The following is a 24,629-nucleotide window of genomic DNA, read 5'->3' on the forward strand; positions in this document are numbered from 1 at the left end:
ATATTTTTACATGTAACATAATATTTCTAAAAAAAAAATATATTTTCCTCTCTTGTAATACTAATTAAAGAATTTAAAAATAATTTTCCATAAATGAGAATATGAGATTATCCCAGAGTTTTTGATTAATATAATAATAAATTACACTAATGTAATAAAATTACGCAAATAGTTACTCACTAAAAATTATCACATTTTGCACTGCAAAGAATTAGATTTCTTTATCTCATGTAGTAACAATAAAAAATTGTTATATCCTTTAAATATATTAATTCTTTAAATCTATCTGATAAATCTAGTAACAGATATAGCAATACGAAAAAATTAAATCCTTAGCTTGTATCGAAACACCGATTGGAAATCATCATCAAACAGAATGTAATATGTGAGTGCAGACATATATGTACGCATTGCTTCCATACACAACTATCGCTTATGAGGTCCGTTAGGAAAAAAGCAACGTTGGTTGTCAAAAATATCCTGTTGACGCTAATTCGGCGCGTCGCATCGCGTCGACTGGCATACACCCGGAGGGTTATAAGGGAGATTTACGAGTGCGCGCGATCGACGGAAAGGGGGCTCACGGTCGATTGACTTTCGAAAATGGGCCTGGCACGAGAATCGCGAAGCCATTTCTCGCGTGTATGTCCCATCGTGAATGGGTCTCCCTCGTTGTCGTAAGAGAAAAAAAAAAGAGAGAGGAAGAGAGAAGCTATCCCACATGTGTGTACACATAGGTGTAAATAACTACCGTGTCATAATTCACAAATTAACGTGTCTATGTTTTAATAAGTCGCCACTTGCCTCTTTATAAAAATCTATAAAAAAGAAGCATATAAGAGATATGCATACAGAAGCAATGGAAACGGAAATTCTCGTCCGGAGAAATCTGCCGATAATACCGCGCGAGATTCGCAAATCGGCGGGCAAAAAGCGGAGTAGTAAATTAAAGAAACAAATGGAGTCTGTGAAAAGGAGGGCGAATACGAGCAAATTGTTAAACGCGCTTCGAATGCCGGTTCTTAACGAGCGATAATAACTCGCGCAAATAACTGGCGCGTCTTTAGAGAGGGCTAGTTTTTCTCTCTCTCTCTCTCTCTTTCTCTCTCCCCTTTGCATCGCTCGCCCGGCCATTGTGTTCGAGCACGAGAGAGCATCGGGGAATTATAGTTAGCTCCTCGTCGTGAACCCAACGCGGATTCTGGGGATATGTACGTTTGTATTATCGGTACAACAACGCAAGGGGGTGCGCGATACTGCGCCTTTAAGGCAGCCGGTATTAACCGCGCGCGCGACCAAGGGGTGCGCTCGAGTGGGCATTCGGACCCAGAGGACGTGTTTTGATATTGTAACGTTTGTATTAAATATCAAGCCGGAAAGGGTGTCGCCGCCTGCCCGAGCCTCGGCGCCGTTTATTAGGACTTCATTAGCCGTCCCTTGATCCCTTCTCGCTTTCTCGCCCCAACACCCTTTCCCATATCATGATGCATCATCGAACACGCGCGGAATTTTTCCGAATGTCCGTCACCGTTTCTTTGTGGATCTCTGAAAAATTATTGTTATCACGTACATAACTCTTTCTGATGTTTTATATTATTTTATATTATTTTATATTATTATTATTCTATTATCGGCATTCATACGCAATAATAAAAATTGCAAGAGATATTAAGAAAATAAATAATATATACCTTAGAGAGGATAGACCTTTTTTAAAGCAATGATTTTCATAAGTCAAATTTTTGCTCGATGTAATTAAAATATCAAATTAGAGAGATTCTTTTACAAACAAAAAAGACAAAAGAATTAGCATATGTATAAAACACGTGCTGCTAATAAACGCAGCACAGATATACCGTGCAATGAGGGGGGAAAGGTTTTAAACTCATTATAATATATAATATGCTATTTCTTAGAAGATAACTTCTCATCTGTCGACGTAATAATGTATTTCCAATAGTTACCCAAGGCAAACTTTCTTATCCCGCGTTAGCGCAACCGGCTGTGATAAAATCTTGTACAAATGCATTACTCCGAATGAGCATAATATGAAAAAAATGTTTTTTCTTTGCATTATATGCAAAGAATAAACGAAAATAGATAAAAGATAAAAGAAAATAAAAAGACAAAATGACATCAAATTCCACGTGTACGGTATATAATTTTTTATGCATGACATATATGAATGTATATATATGTTACTGTCATATATGAAAGGAGATGCGGATCTTGGCAATATTTTCATAGCTCTACTATTTATATAATTTCCAATTAGTTCTATTAATCTCTCCCCGCCCCTTTCAATTTATTTCTGTTACTTTAATTCTGCTTACTTTACGCTGTATGTCAACAAAAAGCAGAAAATTTTGGAGAGTCTAATGACAAGTGATCAGCGAACGCTAATCGAGGATCGACAAGGATCGGCAAAGTGTTTTCGGATATGCGCAGACAGTTTGATACTTTTGGCAGCGAGTAAAGAACCGTGAAAAAAAGAATGGGAAGCTCGTTTACAAACGGGCAACAGAGCCTCGCTGACGCGACGGCTCAGACAGCACATTCATCATCCGTCCGACTTCTTCCTCCCCGTCCGACTTATATATCCACCTCTCGTTTTCCTCCTTGTTTTCCGGGGTGGTCCTCCTCTCGCCGTCGTGACGTAATCAATTACGACGAGCAGCAGCGGCTCGCCGGAGGTTGTCGGCTTCCTCTACACGAGACTTAATCCGCGTATCCCGATTTCTCATATTACGATAAAGTCTTCTGTTTTGATTTGTTTTTGACTCTCTCAGATAGATCATTGCGCTTTATTCTCTCTGCATCTCATAAACGCTATAGTTGTTTCCATTTCTATATAGTATCCTTTTTATTTTAAAATCTTTGAAGAATATATTATATATAAAAATTTTATATATAAAACATTTTTCAAGAATTTTAAAAGAAAGAATATATATTTTATTATTAAAATTATAAGAATGGAAAATATATGCAAAATTGATTAAGATTTTGAATATGATTAAGGCTCATAAAAATAAATTTTACTACATACATATATATAGAAATAATTTTATTAGTTTGGAGGTGGCACTAATTTTACTATTTCTATAAGTGTTCAATCAAGTACAGAATACTTGAGATGTATAGCGCAACAATTCAAGAGTGAAATTTGAGTTTCCCATCCATTTAGCGAAACGATTTGTATATCGATGACACGGATCGATCGAATTTTGTTTGACGTGAAAAGCCCTATTCGATGGTCTGAAAGTTCCTCTATCGTAGTCATTGTCGCGGGTCATTGTGCATCCTTGTATCGAGTTGCGCAGAAGTTGCGGACTTGAGAACAAGAACGGCAATCTCTATCGTGAGGTATACGTGTATTCGTAACGGCGCTCTGCTAAAGTGCCATGACAAACGCTTACGGAGACGGCAGTTAAAATCGGTTCACCTAGAGCGTTGTCGACGATGCCCGCCGCCGGGCGTCTCAATCATCCACCGCAAAGATGCGTTTCCGGCGAATGAATGAACGGAGGAGAGCACGGGACACCCTTCGAACCCATTTGAGGCTCCTCAACTTCGGGGTAGATAGGTGCCGAGGGATGCCCACTTGGGCTCGAGTGGCATGATGTTTCGCCACAGTAATCGCTCAAGAGGATGAAGAAGAGACGGAATATCTGCCCGATCATGCCGAAGTGTCATTTCACGCCGATTCGAAGGAATGCTTGTAAAAACTATCAATCGCAATCCTTGGAATCATGTAAATCTAATTCTCTTTCTTATAAAAAATTAGATTAATAAGAATATCGGAAAATATCTCATTGTTATTTTTTTAAATCGGTGTTCAGCGATTATTTAATGATATGTATTTTTCTCGTTTTTAACATCTCTCTCTCGTTTCTTTTCTCTAAAATTAATTCTTTATAATTAAATATAAATGATAATTTGTAAAGATATAATTTTTTTTTAATGTTTTCTCATTGTAATTCAGAATATTACTTCTGACCCTTAACTGTTATTTGATTTCCATTCTTCGATTCAAAATGTAGAAGAAAGTTTCCAATCGTTCTATAGATATGCTCACAAACGTATCGAGAAAATAAGTGTAAAGAATATATAGGGACGCACGATGAAGTCCTCTGTGGATTTTACGGTGTCAATGATACGGTCTCGAACTAATTTATGGAATCTCGTCGATACAGGGGTTTCTCCGTGGAGCGTCAACGAGTCGACCTGGAGTTGACTACTCGCGTTTTCGCCGTAAAGCTTCTAGCACAATGCGGAAAGTCGTGTGCATCATCGTAGACGACAGTAGTCTATTTTGTCGGTGAAATCGTTCGACGATATAGAAGAATCTCCCCCTCGCACCGATTTTCCCCCCACCCCCTCCGCTCGTCTCTCGCTCGTCGCCGCCGTATTGAGACGCCATGGACGACATGACGAGGGTCAATCTATAGGACAACTGACCGTCCAGGTAAAGATGGAAGAAACCGCGAGAGAGAGAGGAGAAGAAGAAGGTACGAGAGAGTACCGCATATGAATGCTCGACCGGCTCGACGATCGTCATAATGGCCTCATTGTTGCGGACATGTTTTCAAAATGAGGACCCTTATACCTTAGCGGGGTGCGGCCGGGACCGCTTTCCCGTAGCCGCTATCGCGAACTACACGACACTGTCCTGCGCGAGGAGAAGCGGCGCATACAATGAGAACTCGAGTATTTGTTGTGCCGTTGTTTGCAGCCAATCTGCCGCGTGCTTTGACCTGCAGCGACTCCTCTTCTATTCCCCTCTTCACTTTTTTCCTCTCTCTTTCTCTCTCTCTCTCTTTCTATTGCCGGTACAACCTTTTTTTTTCCCGAAAACGTGCTCCCGACAGTTATTAGCGTTATTAATGGCCGTCCATTGACACTCTCTTTCTATTGCCGGTACAACCTTTTTTTCCCGAAAACGTGCTCCCGACAGTTATTAGCGTTATTAATGGCCGTCCATTGACAACTCGATTCATCCTCGATCACCGATTTGTATCGAAGGGGAAAGATCGACTCCGGAGACAGATGTGGGATCTTGTTCCAGGTCAAAGGATCTCGTCGACGATTTTGTACCGTGACACGGTTAGCCTATACGTATGGCTACATTCTTAAGACACTAATGAGATTTCGACTTGGCGATTGATCGTAGGTGTCTATTTGCGAAGTGCCAAATGCTCGTCAATACCGAACAAATTGAGCGTGTAATTTGCTTTAAGATGATAATAATAATCAATAAAACGACAATTTTACTAATTATATTTTAATTCCAAGATAAACGAACCACTGTTTTTTTTCATAAAAAGTGAAAACTGAAACAGACATATTTCAAATCGTAAATTAAAAGCTCTTTGCCAAATATGATTGAACACTGCCCGATAGTGATTCGTTCCGTTCCCCTAGCGAGATGAACGTAGATGTGGCGATACTCATACTGAAAACATTACGATCACACGAAACTACGATTTACTCGGCCAGAAAGATTGCATTATCTTTATACTCGCCTATATAAAATGTTAATCGCAAATTGTAATAATTGCTTGTAATAATACCATTTTTCGAAAGATAATGCGACGACACACGGAGCGACTCGTGCCACTGCCTTCACCGTACGAATGACAACAACATAACAACGCATCAAAACAATAACATGTTATACGCCGTACGCCGACAACCCTCTCCCATTGTCGATATAAATACTTTATATGTCGCAAAACAAAATGTATGAAATATTATACACTGCCTGACAATAATTCGTTCCGTTTTCCTAGTGAGAACGTAAGATAGATATTAATTTTATATTTGTATGCATTTTATGTAAAAGTAAAATAATATATATATATATTCATATAGAAAAAATATATTGATTTTTATCTTTTCGTGAAAAAAAAGGTTTAATTTTTACAGAAATACATTGTTTCGATATCGTGCAATACATTGCTGCAAAAATATGTGGATTTTATAATGGAGAAAACGCGAACGTATTTAAAAATAGTTAATAAAACTATTTAAAAAAACTCTTGATAATCAATGAACAGAGAACGAATGTGTTCTTTTCCGATTGCGTGCCGATCGAGTTTTTTTATAGTTATATACACTAATACTTACCCCACTCCTACATTTACCTTATTAAAAAAAAAAAAAAACGGAACGAATCATTGTCAGGCAGTGAACAAATTATTTGAGAAATTAAAATTATTTAATAAATTCAGTTTATTTTTATATCAGATAAAAAAATATATAAAATATATAATGTAAAATTCATTTATAAAAGCTTTTTTAGCTTCCCTCTTCGTTATAAAAAATATTGTAACATTTTTTCTAAATTTATAAATATTGAGAAATGTGTGCCAATAGCTAACTGAATTAAATATAATTAAAACATCGAACACACACATATCATCTATCTTATATTTTATAACATTGAAGCCTTGATTCCTCAAGGCTCGAATGTTATAAAATATAAGATAAATATAATTCTTATTCAGCTCGGAATTATTTTATATTAATCCGTTAATCCGTCATACAAACATTTTCATATCATCTTGGACATAGGAATAAATTCGAACATAGAGAGAGTTTACCTTGTACTATACTAACAATAAGTTATATAATCTTTTAATTAGAAGTAAATATTTGATTTATAAAAAAAAAGCTTCGAGTATTTCCGACTTTAATTACAATCAATTAAATGCATCATTATACGAGATAACAACTACCCGACGGTCCCGCGGCGATCGTCTATTACGCGCGCGAGTCAACGCGCTGCTTTGCGCCGGAAAGGTGAACGCTTCCTGGCAAGTGGAGGGAGTTTCTCTTTCCGGGTCGAATTATCCAATTACCTGGAGGCCAACTATATGCTGGAAGGTCGGGGAAACTGATCGGGGATCGGCGCGGTGCGGTAACGGCAGCGGCAGCGGCGGCGGTGGTGGCGGCGGCGGCAGCCGCAGCCGCACGAAACGGCCGGCGTGGTCCAAAGCGGACTGGACAAAGAGCCCCGTAAACGCGTTATTCCGCGCCAACGAGTCTGTCAGAGAACCGCTGCTTCTATCTAGCAACATGGAGCGTTGGGAGGCCCAGGTTCGTCCGCGGGCAATTCCGGTATTATCGTCCCCTCACGCGCGTGTCCGCCAGGTAGATCATCATCTCTGAATTATATCCAGTATCTCAATATCAACTGCGATAAACGTGGCACTCTTTAATCTCCTCGCGGTGAAAAAGAAAAAATCTTCTTGGATAATACATTGAGAGATGGAATATGGATAAATATTTCTAAATCTTACCTAATACACGAGTCTTCTCACAGTGTACAGTATATGCGGCTTCGATCGATACTAACGAGTAGTATATTTTTTATAAACCAATATTCATTTCTGATTATAAAAGATTATATGACGTAAATGTAAATTACACTTTTTTGTCATAATTTTAGCGATCTTTTCATAAAAAGTTTTTCTGACTAGTTTTACTGACTAATTTTTTCTGATTTAATTTCGAGCTTCTTCTTTTTTAACACAATTTTTATTTCTAAAAACAGAGATTATGTTTTTCTATTGTATACATATATTAGACGCATCAAAGCGCGAATTTCTGCATGAAAATTTATTTCTTGTCTAAATTCCCTGTCCTGCATTTACTACTACTAATTCCTGCTTATATAGCATTATCCTTCAGACGTCGGAAAATTTGAAGAAACTCACACACAGAGACACCGGTCGCCAATATTTCCGTTAAATAAGCGAAATCGCGGCAACAATATCGAAGAACATGTGTTCCGGCCATGTAATCCGCGTGATTTGTGAACGAAGAAAGAGAGAAAAAAAGGGAGTAAGCTTAATCGCGATCGACGTACGAGGGAGATCCTCGTCTACGGGAGCTCCCTGTTTTTTCGACAGTTATTACCGAAAAATGCGGGAAGGGTCCGGCGAAGGAACCTTATGTAGACGTAGGCTGGGGGTCGATGTGCATGTGCCACCAGGAAATAAGGCGCCGCGAGGGCCCCTTTAACACAGAGGCGTACTACAGTACAATCGTACAAAGTGCACAATGAGACATCGACTGGTTGGTTGGCATTGTGGTCGCGCACCGCTCGTTCCCATGGGAGTGCGATGCCCATGGGGATTGTGACATAATTAGATCTACGTATCGGAATGATCAGCTGTGGGAATAATACGGCAGCGTCGTCGATCTACATCAAACACGGGGATCTACGTCCGAGAGATGCAAATGAAACACACCGAATATTCTATTAAATCACGAACCACACTCAACGCGCATCGATGCTTAGTAAACAAATTTTCATAAATATTTAATATTCACGGAAATAACCGGATATGAAAAAATATGCTTTATATAAAAATATCAAACGCTGAGAATAACGTTTTAAATACGTTTGTACTCTAAAAAATCTATCTTTGTCATTAGCATATTCATAGACAGAGTAAATTTACTGAAAATTGTTAAATGAAATGGAAAAAAAGTACTTTTACATTTTCATAGTCGATTTTGTCACCGCCATAGAAAAAAACTTTCATTATTAATATCCGTAGAGACGGTATATAAATTTACATAGTAGATATCGCGCGTCCTGCGTGAGAAAATATTCTCGAGATAGCAATAATTCTTCCATATTTTCCATGACAATCTAGACGTAATACGCGAAAAATGTCGCTACAGGGGAGAAATGAAGAGTGCACGTTCGAGGGAATCGCAGGTGCGACTTATTTGGCCTTGTTATGAAAATGAGAATGTGGGTCGGACCACGTTCGGAGATTGGTCCGGTAGTTAGGGCAGGTGTGCGGGTGGAATCGTTATTATTGTGCGCGAGACAGGACGATTCTTCAGAGTCTGAAGTGGCATACCTCTCGAGTCCTTTTTGGAGAAAAAAAAAGAAAGAGAGAAAAAGAGAAAGAGAGAAAGATTTTTCGGTGGCAGGCTAAAGTACGTTCGAGGACGTCGAGACGGGGAACGCGAAAAACGGCAAAAGAAAGGGATAAAGAGAGAAGGAGATGGAGGGCAAATATAAACTCGTCGCTGATGCACTAACAGCGTATGCATAAACGAACCTTTGGAGGAATCAAATGAAAGTGCTGCTAGCGCGCCAAACGACGTCATTATCGCGCGGTGGATAAACGCGTTGTGTTTCGCTAACGATTTTTCCTCATTTTATGCATTTGTCCGCCGTTTGTTTCCCTCGACGCGGGCGCGCATCGTAGAGGAAGGAAATTACGTTTCCTGACTCTTCCACGCATACCGACATTAAAGTTTTGCCGCAGAGAAATAAACAATCCTGGAAGTGCGTGTCGAGTTAATAATGTTTTAATCCTGCCGAGTTTTCTGCGATATACGAAAAATGCTTTTCTTGTATATCACGTTTCATGTGTGTCAGAAAACAATTACGTTATATATGTATATATTAAATTATTATAAGATCGTGGTGTTAATCGTGTACGACATCGGCGAACCAATGTAAATCGGGTATCCGTTTTTCCGAGAGGCTTACAGAGTTCCATTGAAAGATCACGACATCGCGTATGCGGGACACGTACAATAGCAAACCGATGTAATCTCCGGAAACATTTAGGGGAAAATTAGGTCGACAGTTGCTCGTGTACCCATAATACATCCATGGTATGCCCGGACTATCGCTCTCTCTCTCTCTCTCTCTCTCTCTCTCTCTTTTTCTCCCCGTTGTGATTTGTCAAAATATTTATTTAGTGTGATATACTTCTTTATTCTCGATGCATGGCGCCCAAATTGCATCGATGAAAAAAAATTCTTTCACAACTATATTTCTATTGCAAACGTATACAAATTTTATGTTTATTGGAATAATCATGATTAGTTCATTTTTAGATTAGAACTCGCAAACGTTCATATTGACGTCGCGTTTACAGCATCGAAATTTTTTTTTACATGGCGATTAAATAACAAATCAAACATATATATATATATATGTATGTATATAATGTTACCTTTAAGATTTTATTCATTTTGTTTCCAATCCTCCTGATTATTAAATTTAGGATTTTTTAATTATTTTTTTTTTTTCATAGCATAAGTATAGTGCGTTCAATTTAAACATTCATGTGATTTTTACACGAGTCGCGATTTACGATGACATATTAGTGAATTAGTTACGCTGTAACATTCGAGGATCTGAGGACGTGAAGGAATTTTCCAAGGTTGGCTTAACCGCGTTTACCCTCTCAAATACTTTCGAGGCTCGTCTCGTCGATTAACGTCATGCCCGCGTAAGCTCGCCGACGGACAAAAGCGACGTCCGCCGCCGATGTCGTCGTCGCCGTCGTCTCTCGCGGTGGCTTTTCACACCGTCTCCATTTTCTCGCCGTCACCCTCTCAGCATCAGCGCGAGAGAGGGCGCGGTTTATATGACAGTTTTTTTGTTTCCCGTCAGGGGGCTATATAGTTAGGATGGAATAATGCATACGCGAGCGAGCGCGAAAGAACGATGAGTAATGCGAATGGATCTCTAACGGCTTAAGATATCTTTGAGATATCCTGCCGGAGGCATCAGGGAATATTTTCCTTGATACCATCGTGTATTTTATTTACCTACCTATTTTATTAACCTACTTTGCTTTTCCTTATTTCTGTCGCAGATCTAAAGCACAAAATTATTTTAAAAGATTAATTCATCAAAATGTTTTTGATGTTTTTTTTTTAATTGCGACGGCTAGAATCAAGCATGCTAATTTAATTTCTCTTATTTTAAGCGTGTGCGTGACTTGAATTTCGAAAGATTATCTTAAACGTTTTGTAACAATTTTAACAGCATAAAGTATTCAAAACAAATAGTTTCATAAAAGACTCGTGAAAACTTGGCGACAGAATCTAAAGTACGGTCAAGTTACGCCGTTTGGAGAGAATATCCAATAACGTTTCGTTGTTCCTTTCTCTCTCTCTCTCTCTTTCCATCTCTCTCTGCAGTGTTAAATCAGTGAAACGATCGGGACATTATTCGCGACGGCCGCGGAGAATCCATGAAATTCCCATAGCAATAGCTTCACGTCGTGACAATGGCTAGGGTCGTCGGGCCGCTCGTTCTTTCTTTCGCTGCGTTAATGAGCTCCCGGCTTTAATGCCGCCTTGGTGGCACTTTCTTCTATTGGAGAATAGATAAATATAAGCGCGAGATTAAGAGCGAGAACTTCTCCACATTTGTGTGAACACGAGAAGAAACGAGATTTAAAATCTGTTTTACAATTTAAAAATATCAGAATATTCAACAGAGGCGGAGAGGGAGGATTCACAAGATCTAAGAGTAATCGTTCTCGAGAAGATCGAAATATTTCAACTAAATATAAAACAATACTACTATCTGAGATTTTTAACCGTTGTGCTTCAATTCCGTGGATGCAATGTAACTGTAAGATCTCATCTTAGCTGCCGGAAGTAACCGTCGGGCACCTTTTCGAAGTGCAGTTTCTCCGTGAAAACTAAGATAGTCGGACGGGAACTGTGCGTCTTGCATCAGGCGTATTCGACTGTGAAATTCCCTCTTCAAACAGAAACGGGTGGCCAGCACATTTCGAGCTCGGTCCATCCTGGTGAAGGGACGGTAAGCGGGGATGGTACCGAAGAATTCGTAGTCGCAACGCGATGGCGCAAGCGAAGGAACCCCGGAAAATCCACCATGTATCCAGTCCACGTACGAAATGCTTCGATAGATAGCCGTAAAAGCCGCCGCCGGCGACGGCGGTTGCTGCGGGAGGAAGAAACGGTGGTAGAGAAGGGCGTCTCCTCTCGTCCGCCTGAAATAACGCGTATCTTCAGCGTTTTCCAGCGGTGCCGCACAAGTGGAAACGACGACAACGACGACAATGATGACGGCGGATGGAGGGGAGTATTCGATACTTCAGGAAATACGGGGAGAAGAGAGACCGCAAAGGCATGAAAACGTTTGCGAGTAACTGCGAGATAGCTTCCGCAAAGGATGTGCAGAGGATGCGCTAAATTATTGCAAGAACGTTTCGACACTTTGTGATTTTTTTCTCTTATGAGAAATTATAAAATAAAATTAAATCTATTTTTTAGATTTAACAGACACTAAGTGTGCGCAGTGAATAAAGATTATGATGTATAATCGTTTTCGACGATTTGAATACTCTCAACTTTTTCCTAATCTCATAGTCACATAGAATCTTAGACTTCCTGTATTAAAAAAGATAAAAGTAAATTGTTGTTTTTCTTCAGAACTAATGAACAAAAAGCATCGTTTGTCGCGTGATCGCAAACTACATGAATTAATTGAATAAAAACTGTGCAAGTTGTCGTCGAAGCTTGAAAGTAGCGGGATCAAAAGCGAAGGAGTTTTCTGTTTTGGACGAGCACGGGAACCGTTTTAAAGAGGGCAGCTCTTTTTTCTCTCTCTCTTTTTCTCTTTATGTCTCTCTCTCTCTCTCTCTCTCTCTCTCTCTTTCTGTCTCTTTTTTGCTCTCTCCGTCTTCCTAATGTTTTCATATTTTTGCTCTTCCTCTTTCGCCGCAGCAACATACGAAAGACGAGTACGTATATCGAGACTCCAAGGGAGAAAGGCCGGAGGGTGAAGAACCGCCGGGGGTTGCCATCTACTCGGAATTCAGAAACGATCAATGCTTCAGGAGAACCCGCCGCCGCCTCCTCCATCTCCTCTTCACTTCCTCGCCCTCCTTTTTTGTCTTTTTTCATCTTGACTCGCTTCTTGCACTTATCGATAAAGAATGAGAAGGAAGAGAAGAGCCGGGCGCGCTATTCTTTCTCTCATTCTTATTTCGCTACTCCCGTGCGCTACCCTTCATTTCGCCGTGTCGTCCCTTATGCGTAAGAGCAACTCCTGCACGACGGGGGGGGGGGGGGGGGCGATCAGTTTCGCAATTCTGCAAAAGTTACTCGCAAATATGCGGCTTAAAAATGTATGAAGAATGTACGATTTATCCGACGAAGTAAAATGATATAAAAATATTTCACGAATAAATTTAATGCAACAAATGTGTATAGAATATTAACACTCTTAAGAGAGAACGTAGAACGTTTTTACAAATTGTAATGAAGGCTTGTTTCTATTCTATTTTTATTCGCAGGAAATCCTCAAGTTCGCGACTATATTTAAATTGATATGACATGATATATATTAATAAAATGTATATCATTTGCATGCAAGAGTAATTCTACGTCTGTAAATTAAGTAACTATCGTTATATATAACAATTCAAATGCGATCAATTCCATAATACACAATAAAAACTGTGATATTATATTTAAAAACTATTCAAGTCCGCTTTTAACCATTTATTTTCAGAACATACATATCTAAAAATTATTTATGTTACATTCAGTGATGTAATAATTTCCAGTAAAGTAAAAATAATTCTTCCGCTTAACGTTAGCCCGGAGAAAAAATCAAATTAGCGTAATAAAAACGGCTTTCTGCCCACGCAATTCTAATTACTAACACCTCACAGCTCTGATTTTGCTTGCTTTGATGACTTTGACGAGATAAATAAACTAATCAACATCCGCTTTATAAACTACCATAATAACATAAATATATTACATAATCCCATTATCAAACACTGTTTTATTGATAGAAGTGTACTATAAAAAGCTTCGAGTTTTACAGAAAAGCAATTTTCTACATTTATACGCTAATCGTTGTAATTACACGAAATAAGGACGCAAGACAAATAACAAGTTTAACCCGCTCACCTTTGTCAACGAAAAATAATGGAATAGGAAAGCACCTAATTTGTTACTTGAGTTACTTCGGCTTGGCGTAAAACAAGCATGAAGGATAAGACAAGACAGCTTCCAAGAGCGATAATTCGTGACTCCTTCGCGCGCGGTTCCGCGCAAGAGAATAAGAAAGGACTGATTTGTCATTGCCTGTGCGAGGCGAGGTCGGAAATACGATTTGTACGTGCGATCGATCAAAACAAGCCTTCGTCTCTTGGCACTGCCACGACGGCGGTCGCTCTATTCGGGGTGATTCAATGAGCTAACGCCAACTTAACGCTACACACCCCACTGAGCCGCACTCGGTCAGATAACTCGTGGATTTTCAAGCACCCTGCAGATTCCGCCGATCGCTTCCTCACTTGTGGATTCCGCCGCCGCGCGCCGCGGCCTTTAATCCGCGCTACCGCCCGCACTGAAAATCTTCGCGGAAATTCTTTACGCCGGAAAAAGTTCGAATTGTATTTGCATATGTGTCAGCTTGTTACACGTCTTGGAAAAAGGCGATTATTTTCGAGATAATTTCCGTAGGTATATTTATATTATTTGCAAATATGTTATACAGTTATCCTTCTTTCGATAACGAGTTGATAACAACGTTATCTCTTTGCTCGTCCGTAGCGGAAACTGCATCGAAAATAAAAAAGGCAAGAGAAGAGTTTCAATTAGACGTAAGTTCATTTATCGAGAGAATCGTCAATGTTCCAATATATTCTATCAAAGCTATTTCAATATATTCAAGATTTATATATCATGATATCAACGTCCGGAGAGAGACAAATATAATAAAATATAGAATTAAAAAGATAAAATATACGAATTATCTGATACCGCGTTTAAGAACTTTTTTTTAACCTGGCGTTTTAGTTAAATTATACGATGGCTACCGAGAGGATGTCAAAGGACAGAAATTATGATCGGCGGAGGTATGGAAGATCCCGCGGAAGGAACGAATAGAGGATTCGGAGGACGTGGCGAGGAGCGCTGGAAGGCGTAAGAGAATGGAAATCAATACGTGAAGTGAGCAGCCAGTTTCAGGCAGAAGTTGCCGGCTTTAGAAAGCCTTGAGACGTCGTCTGCCCATCCTCTTCGGACCCTTGTGTTAAGAGAGCTCGAACAGGCGAGAGCGAAGGAAGCGCCAGTGACAGAAAGTTAGAGGAAGAAAGAGAGAAAAGAGGGTGGGTGTAGGAGAGGAAGAGAGAAAGGGAGAGAGAGAGAGAGAGAGAGAGAGAAAGAGATAGAGAGAAGGAGGGAGAGTTCCATTCAGGACTAATGGGGTTAAACGCCTTAGCCATCAACCGAACGCCTCCCTCTTGATTCTCGGACGTTTCGATTCGTCCGGAGCTAGAATTCGAATTATCCGTAATATCTCCGAACATAGTTTACGTTCGTCGAGACTGCGTCCCGCGAATTAATAGGGAAAATGCGCGCAAAACTGCTACAAGTGGAATCATTTCAAGAACCATCATCATTAATCATCATCATTAACCATCATATCGCACTTTAACACACTTTTAAATACTAATTTCAAGAATTTTTCATTTAAATTAGAATTAAGATTTTCTCATTTCAATTAAGGCCACGGATTTTTCACAAATGATCTAGAAAAAAAAATGATAGGATTGATTCTCGATCATTTCCGAAATTTACGAATACCTTTTTTATGCATCTAGTCAGATAGCAAGCATTACCAAGAAAGCGTAAAAAAATTATATCAACTTTGAATTAAATGGAAAAGTATGCGAGTCATATACGAAGCATCGGCAACGTTAATGCAAAGCTTCCTAATCGTAGAAAGAAATTTTGTCGCGCGTGTGGTCGTTATGCGCCATCGACATTTCGTAGTCATCGGCCAGGAACCGTTAAGTTTTATGCTTTTCAGGCGAACTTCCGTTCCCCGTAAAGGTTTTACCATAATCGTTCTTCTGATGGGCCATCGTAATGGAATACCGGATTGAAAAATGACGTATGTCGAAGATCATAAATAGGGATAGATTTCGGAAATCTTTCGATATATTTTAATCTTCAGCCTATCACTATAAATTTGTATACTATATATTTTTTTTATTACACAGTTTTTTCTTTTTGGAGACACTGATTTACTCGGACTTTTAACTTGCTCTAAGCCAATCTAATTCTCTATAAGATTTAATCATCGTTCCAACTTATATTATAAGCAACAGTTAATTATTTAATAATTAATGAAAATTAATCTATGTATTTTAGAGTTGAGAATTAAGAATTAAGAGCTATAAACTAAAGATTTAATAGCTGGAATTATTTACGCATATGTATATATGAATATACATGTAGGAAGCCATACCAAGATGATTTTATCAAATGAAAACTTTTTATGCTTTTGCATAAAAAGATTAATTAACTGGTGTGAATTAGAATAATTTTTCGGTTTGTCAGTTTTAATTATTCAGCATATCTAACATCGTTCCTACAGTTATGTATGCTTTTTTATGGCGCATTATAACATTATTATCTTTGTTCATATACTCATAAAATGATTTCTGGCGCGCAGACTGATTTGAAATAAATGTAGATTTTTAAGCTCATTAATTAATTAAAAATTGTATAATTATATTTGAGAGATAGGCTTACCTTTGTGTGCCATGTCGTCAGCAGTGACGGAGCCTATGAGGCCGGTGGCGCCCGGCCATGGAGCGACCGCAGCGCCCAGTTGCTGCGAAGGCAGAATCTTCGGGCCTTTGAACACTTTCGTTCACTGAAATCCATAATTAAAATTGTTAGAAAATATCAAAAAAATGTCAATATCGTATACAACAATAGTAGCTTCTCCGCGTTTGAAAGATTAAATTATTACCCGTTGGATGCGTGATAAATATTAACACTAAAAAAGAAAAGAAACTTCGCGATACAATACAATAGTGAAAAATGCGCGCATAGTATGATGCTGATAGAAAAATGTTTTTTTAGATGAAATTAATAAGGCAATTAATTAAAAAAAAAAAAAAATGCACGGCTCGTCCGGAGATACTTGGTAGTTTCGACGACCCGCCCAAACTGCCTCGTCGCGTACAAACATCGTACCTTAATTGGGCGCCGTATATTCGAAAACTGTGCGTATCCACAGCACCTGTGTAAATCTGCGTCATTTGCATATCGCGGGCGTATGTGCGTCGTCGCGATCGCCTTGAGCGGGCAAATAAGCGCGCGACCGATCTCTTTTCGCGCCGTGTTATCTCTAGACGCTCGGTTCCTATCCTACCGCAACGTGTATCTATAGCCGGTATATTTTAACCTTGCGTTATATAAGGCGCACAAAAAAAGAAATAGAACCCGAAATAAGACCAAATGTGTGTTTTCAGTGACAAGCGTATCTAAAATGTAAATTATTGAAAATAATCATCTAAATATATACCTCGTTCATATAAAATATTATTTAGAATTTTATTTTCTACGAGAATAATAAAAAAAAATACATATATTTAAAAAAAGTAACTAAAAGTTATTAAAAACAATTGAAATAATTATTTTAACAAGCTAAGAAAATTTACAATTATTTGAATGGCAAAATAAAAAAACTTCAGCTACTTAAGCTTTGTTAAATTAATTTTAAACAGAATTTATCTTAACAGAAATTTAATTCACGGTAAAATTAAATAAATTATTGATACAATTTTATGTATATCATATAAACATTTGTATATATAAAGATTATAAAAAATATTATTAAAATAAGCTTTTTTAATCGTGTTAATAATCTGTACCATCGTATGCGAGTTAATTTTTATATATCCAAATACAACGTAAGCCATCCCTGTGAGAACTGCATGTAACCGTTTTGAGTTGCAATGACAATCATGAAGTGTCTTAATTATCGAAGATCGCGCTTATTGAAGATGTAAACTACTCGCAAACGTAACACCCTCCGTGTACCTTTCACTACCACAAACAAAAAAGGAGAGGGTGAAGCGAAAGCTCGCAGTGCTAGAGGGAATGAAAATGAAGTTAAGCGCGATAATTAGTGTCGGAAAGAATTAGTCAGCTGAAAGCATACAAGTTGTATCGTTTCATAAGGTTAAAACACAAAGAACAAAAAGCAACATAGCAAGAGAAGCAATCCGTGAAAAAAAGCTTAAATCTTCATATACGAATACTTTAACTAATTCAGAGTAAATCTTTCTTTAACATATGTATTGAATATCAATATCTTTTATATTATTAATAAATATAAATTAAATATAATATAACACATAATGAAAAAAGATTAGCAAATGTGAAACCATAATAAAAAAAAAAAAAAATAATGCTAAACAAAACCTCATGACGATTCATTCATATTGCATATATTAGATAACACAATTTAATTTGTACAATAATAATATCTTATCGCAGCAATAGCGATATTTATTCATAAATATATTATTTTGTTAATGTGTAAATTATAATATATTTCTCGTTCTCGCGAATGATAGCAAAAGGAAAGCATTTCGGAGAACGAAAATATGTCTCTCGCGAGGATGTTTACGCAAGGCTCATTGATTCAAATCAAAGTTACGTAATAATTTATAATACGATTCACTTCCGCAAGTTATCGCAACGAGTTTCAATACGAAGCAGTGCATCTGCAAGACACTTCCCTCTTTTTCCCTTTCATTATCCAGGATGCTCTTTGCGCTGCAACACAGAGAAGCGTTTTCTCGCACGAAGAGATGGTCGAAGAGATGAGATACAACTGGAAAAGGGAAAAAAGCCCAACGAGAGAAGCGCGAAAAGTACGTACATGTTTATGTATATGCACAGAGAGAGAGAGAGAGAGAGAGAGAAAGAAAGGGAGAGAGAAAAGAGAGAAAGAGAGAGAGAGAGAAAGAGAAGGAGAGGGAGGAAGGATGGAGCGCATCGCGTTCGCATATTGTACAAGAGGATTACCTCGGATTATGCCCGACTGAGCGCAAACAGGATCACGTCGCTTCTGTTTGCAAGACGCCAAGCTGTCGATTTAGTGAACTCAAACTCGACTGTGCCTCGCGCGGAATCGCCATCAGAATAGCAGCGGCTTTCCAAGAGATATCCGCGTTTTTCCTTTTTGTAGTCACATACGATTTAAATCGAACAAGATCGAATAACGAATTAAGAGAAAACCAAAAAAATTATTACACAAAAGCACTTCTTAAATTTATTTTTTAAATAATTATAAAACAATGTAAGATGTGTGTATCGTTTAATTTCAAAAATAAAATAGATTAAGATAGATTAATAACATTCGACAAAATGCCATCTTCATAATTTTGGGCATTAAATATTTTGATAATTAAAACGTAAATAAAAATTTTTTAAATTAATTAAAAATAATTTTATCACCGCATTTTAATTTTGCAACAGATATTTATTTAACTAATTAGAATTTAAAGATGCAAATTAACATTTCGATTATCGTGTTCAGCGAGATATAAATTGCTAAAGATATATCATTTTCAAAGTAGAAAAAAAAAAAAAACAGAAAAGATCGTGCAAAACGATTAAAAAATCTCCTGGAAACTTTTGTAAGCACGACCAGAGATCGCTTACGGATCCGGAGAGATTCACGGAAGAGTATTCTTCGTAGTTACCGGGAGACAAGTTCGAACACTTCTTGAACATTCCGCAAACACAATACAGCGAGACGCAACGGGACGGGGAAAGGTAGCATTATACACGCGAATGGTAATAGGTTCCATATCCACGAGAGCTGCCGGCGCATTATGCTTTACATTTCCGGCGAAACACTGTTAATGGCACCCACTGCCGTCGCTACCGCGACTACCGTCGAAATCCACCCCTGTAATACACGCCCAACAGCCCCCGCAGGCATTAACCGCTCGCGCTACCGTATAAAGTGACTTCCGCCCGCGATTACATTCGTCTCATGAGCACGTACACAAGCGTTTGTGCATTAATTATTAATTATGCCGGTGAAGAATGAGAGGCCGCGTATTATCCGACGATAATGACTGTTTCACGTAATCGAGGACGATTGAGAGATAAATCGTTTTAACGTAATATACGCAACTTGTTTGAAATTAATTAATTTAATTTCAAATATATCTGTTTTGATGCTGCCTTTTTTTTACATTTATATACATACATTTAACGTTTTCTTATCGCAAATCTTACGTAAATGTTGTTTTTATTATCTCTTAGGTATGCCTGATATAAGTTAATCGAATCGTTATGTAATCACAAACTTACGTCATTATTATTTTGATAAACGCACGTCCCTTTTCTTGTATGCACAAAATAACGTAATAAGAAGTTTTGACACATGCATGAATTTATATGAAATTATATGAAAGACAAAAACCAATTTTTTAGAAATATTACTTAATCTTTTATAATTGTGTCTTTACCAAATTATTCCTGTATCTTAAAAAATATTATATGTTTTTACATCTTTTAGTATGTTTAGAATAATATTTCATCAATTCTTTCGTCATATAATTTTCTCATACTTTTAAATCTTACAATTTATAACAATTTATACTCGACAAAATTATTTCGCAGAAAAATTTGCAAAAATTGTATTTAATTGCCATATAATAACGATGGAGAGAATATGATCAATAACATTTCTCATTACATTTTACTTGGATATCGATCAATACATAATGCCTCAATCCGTTCCAGATGTAGACCGTCGAAAGATGTTTCATTGATCAACGTTAATTCGCGCGCGTCGTTTATAGGATCTATTCCTGTTTAACGGCACGTTAATAATGAACAGTTAACGAGGCGTTAAACGGTTATAGATCTTACGAAAGGCTTCCTTCGAAACATAATACAATTCAATCCAATGCAATTGCATCCTGTACTACAAGGAGGTTAGCAATTTTCCGCTCTTTTGTGTAACAATTTACATCTTCTTATGAACATTCTGTTTCGGATTATTTATGAGTTTTCTGTTTCGGATTATCGAATCGTTTTCTATGTTCATTGCATTGCTTTTCGTGTTGATCTATGTAGCTTAGCTTCTCAAATCTTTCGAACATTAAGGTATTCCTTGGATCTTTAAATATTTATTTTTAGATCATATTTATATGATCATATTTCTTTTAATATCTTCCTTCGTTTTGTCTCTCATTTTTCAAACAAATTTGAATTAATTTGTGTTCAAAATTTTCCACAGATGTACATAACTTGAAAGAGTATCATTTCTTGTGTGTTATAAAATTATTTTAAGAGTATATATAAAATTTAAGTAAATTTAATTTAGTCATAAATAAAAAAAATCAAAGTAATTAAAATGATAGAAAAACGCATTTCTTTATAGAAAAATTTTTACTTCTCACAGAATTCTCATAAAATACTAGTCAAGGGTTTATACATAGATACTTCATGCATGGATTATCGTTGTTTACGAGCAAGCAATGCCGTGTTGCTGCTGTACATTTGCCCCGATTAGAGAATTGCTACCGCAAAGAAACTACTGGAGAAACCGACGCATAATACATCGTCACGAAAGGAGCGTTCACAATGCGCGTCGGATATCACCACGGGGGGTGTCTACACTTGTGACGCTCGACATTCAGACGGTCTCATTCATTCGCGGTCGCATTTTACACGGCGAATCGTATAAAGCCTATCGCCTAATTACACCATAATACTATGACTGTGGGAGACACGCGAAGAGACAGACTGACAGAACGAGAGAGAGAGAGAGAGAGAGAGAGAGGGAGAGAGAGAGGAAAAAGACACCATAACAATATGTGGGAGCAAGAAAGATGAAGAGAGATATATACTATATATAGAGATTTGACGCGCTATTGAATCGCACTCGTCTCCAGTATAGCGAGCTCGTTGCAGGAGAGGGTTGAGTACTATGCTTTAAGCCGTATTATGTGCTACGTGCACATGAAATCTGCATTTGATAATGTGTTAATCAGCAGGATGAATCAACGGAATTCGCGCGCGCGCGCGTGATTATCGCTACAAGCGATTAATGTTCAGACAATGTTCAATTAGTCGAGCGTATTCGTATCTAAATATGTAAGTAAATATGTCGAAGTAAAATATTTTTAATACTCACTATCTCGTTCTCTCTTTCTCTCTCTCTCTCTCAATCGTGTCTCAAATAAAAAAAATCCGACGCGATCAAAACGTTGGGCTTTATTGTATTTACGATTTCTGATACGTAATATTTTTCCGTATATTTTTATATTACAAAGACAATAAACAATTTAATTATATATATATTCAATTGTCATATGAATATTATTTTCTCCGAGGAAAAACAAAAACTAAAAATTTTCATATAATTTTGCTGAAATTGAATTTACATAACCGTTTGTCAACGAACAAGTTAAGTAAAAATTACATAAGATTTCCTACGACGCAAAGTAAATATTGAAAATGTTTACCGATAGTTACGCGATCGATTCTCTCTGAAGTTAAGCCAAATAAGAAGCGAAAACACGCACCTCTTTGAAGAATAAATAAATTAGAATCGAATCGATTTCCGTAACATTGAAAGTTTTCGAATTCAATAGTTCATTGAAAAATTAGGATTCATCTCTTCATCTCCATCGTTATACAAGTTAATGATGTAACTAAACTACAGATGTAAAATAGAAAAGCTTCAATTCTAAACAAGGGATTCTCTTCTTCCTTTTTAATTGCCTTAAAATTAAAACGAACCAATGATAAAGAATAATAAAAATGTAATAATTATAAAAATAATTAACAATTTCGAAGACTATAAATTAAAAATATCGCGATACAGAGAGAGATTTTAGTCGATCTTTTCTACCTATTCTATCTTTTTCCACTTGCGCGCTTTTTAATCAAAATCAACATAATATATCTGATTATGACGATTACATACCAAGATCTGCCGACGGCCGACGGTTTCCGTCCTCCCTTCGACGTCCTCGTTCCGCGAAAGCACCACTGCGAATCCTTTGGCTGGTCTCGTTTTTCGTCGCACCCCGCATATACTAAGCACAGCCTTCCGGGCGCGAACCGCGAGTTGTGGTTACGTCACTCTCGCGCCGGATCGAACACTTCGATTCGACTCGCGGGGATCGATTTATCCGTTGAAATCGGTTCGCTCGCGGCAAAACACCCCTCTCACTTTCGCGGCTAGTCGCGCGCGTTAATAACCTCTCGAATTTATCTTGGATTTGCCGGTCCAGTCAGTGTCTCGAGCGCGACCAATTTCGCGTTCGACTTATGTGCGAAAGCGGTGCGAGGAAAAGAACGATGATTATAACCAACCGCGCTTGTGCCGATCCGCGCGAGTGCGGCACACGTGCTGCTCTGCAGCGTGTGATTCCTCTCCTCTCTCGCTTTCGTGAAATCCCCGTCGGATCGGGGCGGGGAGGGTGGTCGCGACGCGAAAAGCCTTCTACGCGAGGACGCCTAACCCTAAGAGGGAGAGAGCGAGGAAGAGAGATATATATATATATACACGTAGAAACGGATGCGAAGAGAGAGAGAGAAAGAGAGAGAGAGAGAGATACAGAGGGAGTGCGAGATGCGTATATCGGATGAAAGAGAGAAGAGAGGAGAGAGATAGAGAGAACGGAAACTCTCTCCGGCCGTGGAAATATTATTAGGTAAAAGCGCACGCACGGACTGGCACGCACCGACTCGCGGACTCTCGTTGGGTCGCGCTGCCGCGGCCTCGTGTTGGTACGTTCGACTTGACGCTTGGACCAATGGCGGCGAGCGCAGCTTCCCTTTCTACGTGCGCGCCGCGACAGACGGTGGGGATCCCGGCTCCGCTTCGTGACATCATCGATTCTGAATGGTGGAGATGCTCAACCGTGCGGAAGGTATATCGCGGAGGGTGCGTGCTGTGCGTGCTCTGCGCACGCGCGGCAACGTGCGCGCAACTGCACCGCACGAAAAAGGGATGCGCGCGGTAACGCGCGACGCGTCAGATGGAGATGAACCGCTACTACGCGAGGATGATGCCCGTCTGTCAGTTTCTCCTTTTATCTCCCTTTCGGTATTTCTTAATTATCTCTTGTTCCTATCTTCCTATGTCTCCCGATTAATTGCGACATCGATTGATTAAAATCTTGAGAATTATACTGGTCTAAATGTATAATCAGGGCGAAAGATGAAAACGGATGATTTTTTTTCTTGGGATTTATAAAACTCAATATAAAAATTTAAACGGAACATTTTTATTCGTGCAATGTAATAATAAGGATTTAAGCGTATAATATATATTTAGCATGCAATGCTCGAGAAATAATAGACTTATATAATTTGATTAAAATTGAAAGAATATTGACAAATAATTTTACATTCAAACGATGATATGTTTTGAATGAAATAATTTTACTTACATCACACATATTTGTCTTTTCTACTTATGAATGTATGATTACTTTTGTGTGTGAACGCAGATAAGACTATATATTATCTTTACGCATATTTGAACCAACCTTGGCAATTTGGATAAAAATAACGGCAGCCAAATTTAAACAAGATACTTTCTCTAAAATAATAAGTTGCTTAATTCCATATTGACGACGTATATAAATTCCTCGCGCGTATATAAATTCCGCGCGCACGTATGACGTTTTTAAAAATAAATTTTCTTGAATATAAGCTCTTTGCATCATTCGAAAAAAATCATACGTTTTATATTGTTTTTAGTTTTTATGTATGTTTTATTATATCCATATTACATCAGTATGTAATAGTTCAGTTTCTAAGATCCTACGGTATATTCGTTCGTTATTGGAATTTTCTTTTCAATACTGTTTTTTTTTTTTTTTGTTCTTGATCTTAAATTTACTGAATTTTGCGAAATAAAAATACCGACAAATTGATAATTATTGAAAATTATTGTATTTTCATTGCGCGTTATTTTTCTTGATTCTTTTAATTATCAATCTTTTTGTTTTTATTACAAA

The 24,629-nt window shown here is 37.9% G+C and overlaps 1 protein-coding gene across 3 annotated transcripts in view; it reads right to left on the bottom strand.

The window, feature by feature from the left end:
• LOC115241690 (paired box protein Pax-6-like) overlaps positions 1 to 23,359 on the bottom strand; it is an 85,492-nt gene extending 62,133 nt beyond the window's left edge. For all 3 annotated transcript variants that reach the window (XR_003884951.1, XM_029817570.1, XM_029817569.1), the window contains exons 1-2: positions 22,583 to 23,359; positions 16,363 to 16,486 (exon numbers count right to left, since the gene is read on the bottom strand). Coding sequence is in view for 2 of the 3 variants with exons in the window: in XM_029817570.1 (XP_029673430.1) it covers positions 16,363 to 16,375 (13 nt within the window). In the remaining variant the exon portion in view is untranslated. The remainder of the gene's footprint in view (positions 1 to 16,362; positions 16,487 to 22,582) is intronic.
• Positions 23,360 to 24,629: the final 1,270 nt, after the last annotated feature.

Source organism: Formica exsecta, unplaced genomic scaffold (genome assembly GCF_003651465.1).
Source record: "Formica exsecta isolate Colony F162 unplaced genomic scaffold, ASM365146v1 scaffold504, whole genome shotgun sequence".
Classification (NCBI taxonomy): Eukaryota; Metazoa; Arthropoda; class Insecta; order Hymenoptera; family Formicidae; genus Formica; species Formica exsecta.